Raw genomic sequence first — 5,890 nt, forward strand, 5'->3', positions numbered from 1 at the left:
GTCGTGAAATTCGAATGGAGGAACATAGGCATATGAGAGTAATAGAAGAACAATACTATGAAACGGAATTGATGGAACGACCCGAGAGAAGTGAAAAACGTCACAAAAGATCACACAAACATGAGAGACTTCGTGAAAGAGACAGAGAAAAAGCAGAGCGTGAAAAAGAGCATAGAGAAAAGCAACTGCGCGAAGCAATGGAAATTGTTACAGAAGAACCTGATGAAATGGAAATCAATGAAATACCGATACAGCCAAAAGATCCGAAAGAAATGACCGAACAAGAACTTAGAAAAGAAAGATTACTGGAAGCTGATAGAGAGATGGCTAGGAGAAAAGAAGTCTCCAGATTAGAGTTGGAAGCACGACGGATGAAAAGAGGAGAGAAACGACCTTTAAGTCCAGACAATAATCAAGATCCATCTATTGTAGAACTATCTGATGAAAGTCCGAGTCCTGTTCATTCAGACGAAATTCGTTCTAAATCTATTGAGTAAGGATTGTATTTTGTTATAATTGATGCTCTAATATTTTATTTTTAATCTCTATTTCACTTCACAACTTTCCGACTATTCGTTTACAGATCTAGGCATTCGTCCGATGGTCAAAGAAGTATACGTGAGAGATCATCCGATAGACATTCTTCTGATTCATCCGAATCTAGTAGTGATGATGACGATGAATCAAACGATTCAAATAAAGGTTCCAATGCAGATTCTAATGATGGTTCCGATTATAATAATCCAAGTCCTTTATCTGTTGATCGATTAGCTAAATCTGATCATTCAGATGGAGAATCGCCTGGACATGTAGATTCAAATGGTGCGTCTAAAAATATAGAGGAAGAAGAAGAAAAAAAGGAAGAAGAAGAGCCTGAATTACCTCCATACTTGCCAGCAATTCAAGGTATGTAATTGAATTTTTTATTTCGTTTGGTTTTCATATTATATGAAGATATCCTCTTTGTTATAGGTTGTAGAAGTGTAGAAGAATTTCAGTGTTTAAATCGTATCGAGGAAGGTACGTACGGTGTAGTGTACAGAGCACGTGACAAACGTACGGATGAAATTGTTGCTCTGAAACGGTTGAAAATGGAGAAAGAAAAGGAAGGTTTTCCAATTACTAGTCTCAGGGAAATAAATACTTTATTAAAAGCTCAACATCCGAATATTGTTACTGTTCGAGAAATAGTTGTCGGCAGTAATATGGATAAGATATTTATTGTAATGGATTATGTAGAGCATGATTTAAAATCATTGATGGAAACAATGAAACAAAAGAAGCAAGTTTTTATACCAGGTGAATATAATAAAATAATTATAATATTTAGAGAAAAAATGAAATGTACATGTTTTCCTTACAGGGGAAGTCAAGTGTCTTATGCAACAACTATTACGGGCAGTTGCACACTTGCACGATAATTGGATACTTCACCGAGATTTGAAAACGTCGAATTTATTGCTAAGTCATCGAGGCATTTTGAAGGTTGGTGATTTTGGTTTAGCACGAGAATATGGTTCTCCTTTGAGACAATATACTCCGATTGTTGTAACCCTTTGGTACAGAGCTCCTGAATTGCTACTGAGTGGAAAAGAATATAGTACTCCCATCGATATGTGGTCAGTGGGGTAAGAAAATAAAAAAAATCTGAAAATTGGAAAATCAGTTTTCATTTGTATATGTCGCTGTTGTTAATGACATTATACGATTCTTTTAGATGCATTTTTGCAGAATTATTAAGAATGGAGGCATTGTTTCCAGGTAAATCCGAAATTGATCAATTGAACAGAATATTTAAAGAATTAGGTACTCCAAACGATCGGATATGGCCAGGATATAGTAAATTGCCAATGGTACAAAAAATTCCATTTGCTCATTATCCTGTAAATAATTTAAGGCAACGTTTTAGTTTATCTTTGTCAGATTTGGGTATCGAACTACTAAACAAGTATGTTTCTTTGGATAATAATTTCTTAGAATCTTAATATCGTTCTTTTCTTTTTATTAATTTTAAGCCAACGTTTGTATAGGTTTCTCACTTATGATCCCCAACAACGAACCTCAGCGGAAGATGCCTTAAAACATGGCTATTTTACAGAAGCGCCGTTACCTATAGACCCACAAATGTTCCCTACATGGCCAGCCAAATCAGAGTTGGGTGTAAGAACAGCGAATGCTTCGCCAAAACCACCAAGTGGTGGAAAAGAATATAAACAATTAGGAGATGGTGATGATGCTGATTTAAGTAACTCCGGTTTTCATATGGGTCTCATGGAAGGCGGTAGACAACCACCCGTTGGTGGTGGTTTTCATTTAAAATTTTAAAAATATGTGACGAATTCTACGTAAATAAAAACAAGAGTGATTGATTTTCTATAAAATAAACTGTGTACATAAATTTCGAAATACTTGGTATTTCGCAATGAGATTGTATGAAATGAAAAAGATTGAATATACAATTAAAGAATGTCACAAATTTCATAAAAAAAGATTATATAGTAACTTGTGTCTTTTGTTATGTGACACTAAATCTTATTATTCTTTCAGACGGAGCTTCATCAGAGAATACTTTTGGAAATTTATACTTTATTTTATTTTATATAACAGCCGATAATTATAGCTAGGAAGAGACGGATGGTTAAAAGGGCGTCAACAAGAATATCATTTTTTTATCGAGTTTATTAGGTTCAATACATTACAAGCTTAAATGATTCTTTGAAATGTATACGTTAAATAAAAAGCATAGCTTCATTATCATCGAATTTCAGCAATTTTACTTTCCAGCATTGTTCATGTTTTTTGGTAGGCCTAGCAATGAATTTATTAGTTCAGAGTTGCGTTTGGAATAACAAAGGCATGGCGGCAAATACAGCGGTCTGGTAGATTGTAGTTCGTTATTCTAGAATTATATTTCACACGATTATTAGAATCATTAAAATGAAACAAGATTCATATTTTATATCTTTTTACCATTCCTCTGCCATATGGTAAGTTCAGTCCTAATAGATTCCTGTAAGTATCTTCGGTTGTTGCCAGTGTGATTCCCAGAATCATAATTAATAATAGTACACATTTTATCGATGCCATACCTTATTTTTAAAAACAACACGTAAAAAATTGTTAATATGGATATGGATGAGTAAAATATATCTTTTATTACCTTTCCTGTTTCTTTTAATCTTTAGTTTAAACTATTTTAAACAGCTACTTATTTTTCGTACTGCAGGACCTGTATTGCAGCTGCAAATACTGTTTCTGTTAGCTGTATCAAGTGGAAGTGTCTTAAGAACCCTAAGCTACCATACTTTTATATGGGTGATATTCGTGGGGGTTGAAATCTGAGCATGACAGACGGATCTGCAAACGACAGTTATCTCTTCGAGGAACTATCGAAGACATTCTTCCGTTTCCTTTTTTTTTTTTTAATTATTATGTAATATAATATTCAGGACTGTCAACGACAGAGTTTTTAACCACTATGTGGGGAGTAGAAAATACATGTTTCCTTCTTTTTATTTAAAAATTAACTTCATATTGATGTATCATTTCATCGTGGTATTTTTTCACAGGATTACAATGGATTGAAAGTTCTGGAGAGTATTATTTTTCCATCCCAAGATGTTGGCTATGGATGTCCTGGACACCTTCATCCTTTACCTTTCTTTTCCATGATGCTTCATCATTTATATGAAGGTTTCTAATTCTGTTTGCTGTTTTTTTTTATTTTTTTTTTTTTAACAATATCCGTCAAATGTTTTTTTTTTTTTACATAAATTAAATTTAATATACGGGCGGTAAAAGTAATAAGAATTATAGAGAAAATGATGTAACATAATTTATAATGTCAATATGGTCCGATTAATATTTACTATTATCGTTATTACTATTGCACCGCTTTATCGACGTTTCCTTAAATTGTCATATGTGTTGGAAAAGTAGATCAAAATCAGGAGAAATCCTTGCTGAAGTAATCAACGTTCATCCGCTTGTACTTGCGATAAAAAATACGCGGTTCATGAACATCTTATTTCCATTTACGATGTATTGCATTCTAATTAATGACACGATAGTGTAACATATACAATTTATATATACATGTACAGTACGGAAAAGTATTGGAGATTTCAGTATTCGAATTTACGATTATTACAATGTTTCATTATATGTTTTGCATTTGTTCCATTATCGATGTCACACATGATTCCTTGTGTTCTATTTTTACACCAGTTATAAAGGAATTCGACGAAAGTTTTATTAATTCTTAAAGGACAAAGCTTCAGGAATATTTTCCATTTGAATATTTAAAAATACAAATCACGACGTTTTTCAAATATGTAAAAGGCAAAATGATAAGTTCAACGAATCATTTGTAAATGCGATTTTATTTATATAGTTTCAATAATTAAGGGGATTGTATTTATTCATGAGACACCTACACTAAAATGATGAACGATAAATACTGAAGATAGGTACGATATTCGCAGTTCGGCGGTTACGAAGGAACAGAGTGGGGGAGGGGGAAGAACGAGAGGACAAAAGAAAAAGAGGAAGGGAGCTTAGAGTTTCGAGAGTCCATGCACGATAATCGAAATCTTCGTACCCTGGGATAGGTGTGGGTCACTAACCAGCAACCAGAAAGTTGGCCCGAGACTGGTGTCGTGTCCTTGATTCTTTCTTAAGACCCTTCGAACTCAAACGTCGCATGTCGATCATGTTACAATTCAGTTTTCTCGACATCCAAATATTTTTCATTGTACACGAGAAAGTCCTCGAATTATCTTGTCTTTTAACCATCTATGGAATTTCGTATCTTCTCCGATTTTTTTCTTCAATTTCTTGTCCATAACTCGCTTTCGCTAAATAATTACGAAGTTAACACCATAGATGACGTAATTAAAAGCAGTTTCATTTCTTTGCTACAACTATCGTAACTTTAATTGATGAATGATTCTTGTGGATTTCCCAAGGATACTACGACTTTCCAAGGTGTGTTGTATAAATCACATAGATGTGGTAGCTGGAAGCACTTAACACGGGTCAAACGAAACGAACGTTTTTGTGTCTCGAATTATCTATCGCTTTCCTGTTAATAGCTTTCTCGTGTACGTATCCATGGTAAAATATTAAACGATCGTCCAAGTTAAGGTCTTTAGGAGAAAAGATGCACTAATAGCTGCTGGTTTGACTAGATACGCGACACAATGTATCATTCTATTTATTGGGTCAAGGTTTCCGAGAAATCGTAAAATATCATCAAATTTTCTTGGCCATCCTCGAAACTTTCCTTCTCGTCGGTTTTCAATTTCTATTCTTTCTGTGAATCCAACCGCAGATTTTATCATGTATCACGAGATAAGAATCGTAAGAAGAGGGATCTCATTTCATATTTATACACATAGTTTGTCACATGCGTGTCTAGTCGTGTGACTTAATTATGCATTCCATTTAGTTATTAAAGCGCTTTAACAGGTTCTACGTACGAAAAATTCATACAACCTGTATCGAAACACATTTGACTTCCCGATGCCAATGAACTTCAAAGACTACGTCAATAATCCGCTCCCGCTGAGCTGGTCCCCCAGCGCAAACTGGATCTTTCGCGTGGGATTAATTCGGGAAACGGAGAACAATTAATCGATTGGCATTCTGAAATTTGAATACTTGTCCCGTCTAACTCCTTGCGGCTACACCTCTGTCTTCCTCTCACCATTTTGTTTTCTCGTTTCACCATAAATATTACCTTCCCTCCTTTTTCACCAAATCTAATCGCGCATCAAGCCTCGAGAGCCTATCTGTTCGTTCCATATGTACGTTTTAGCGTAAATGATCTTTTAGCTAATTTTTTTTTCCCGAACCTTTTTTTTTACCCCTGTCGTTAGACGGCAAATAA

General features: G+C 34.5%; 2 protein-coding genes across 2 annotated transcripts in view; one reads left to right on the plus strand and one right to left on the minus strand.

Annotated features, from left to right (window-relative positions):
• The window catches only part of Pitslre (cyclin dependent kinase 11B pitslre), a 3,614-nt gene extending 1,244 nt beyond the window's left edge, over positions 1-2,370 (plus strand). The window contains exons 3-8 of the mRNA XM_017898581.1: positions 3-493; positions 584-906; positions 973-1,299; positions 1,364-1,628; positions 1,718-1,948; positions 2,031-2,370. Coding sequence (XP_017754070.1) covers positions 3-493; positions 584-906; positions 973-1,299; positions 1,364-1,628; positions 1,718-1,948; positions 2,031-2,325 — 1,932 coding nt within the window. The 3' untranslated portion in view covers positions 2,326-2,370. The remainder of the gene's footprint in view (positions 1-2; positions 494-583; positions 907-972; positions 1,300-1,363; positions 1,629-1,717; positions 1,949-2,030) is intronic.
• Positions 2,371-2,773: 403 nt separating this feature from the next.
• On the minus strand, positions 2,774-3,229 carry Pdf (Pigment-dispersing factor). The gene is made up of 3 exons (XM_017898844.1): positions 3,161-3,229; positions 2,971-3,089; positions 2,774-2,899 (listed from the first exon to the last, which is right to left on the minus strand). The coding sequence occupies exons 2-3, from the start codon at positions 3,085-3,087 to the stop codon at positions 2,774-2,776; spliced, it is 243 nt and encodes an 80-aa protein (XP_017754333.1). The 5' UTR covers positions 3,088-3,089; positions 3,161-3,229.
• Between the last annotated feature and the right edge of the window lie 2,661 nt (positions 3,230-5,890).

This window comes from Eufriesea mexicana, unplaced genomic scaffold, assembly GCF_001483705.2.
Source record: "Eufriesea mexicana isolate 0111107269 unplaced genomic scaffold, ASM148370v2 scaffold4744748677, whole genome shotgun sequence".
Lineage (NCBI taxonomy): Eukaryota > Metazoa > Arthropoda > Insecta > Hymenoptera > Apidae > Eufriesea > Eufriesea mexicana.

What these genes read in the sequence shown, in the direction of transcription:
- Pdf (XM_017898844.1), bottom strand. Translation starts at nt 3,087, where the DNA reads ATGGCATCGATAAAATGTGTACTATTATTAATTATGATTCTGGGAATC. An exon ending in TACCATATGGCAGAGGAATG is followed by an intron (nt 2,900 to 2,970) that starts GTAAAAAGATAT and finishes ATATAATTCTAG; the next exon opens with AATAACGAACTACAATCTAC.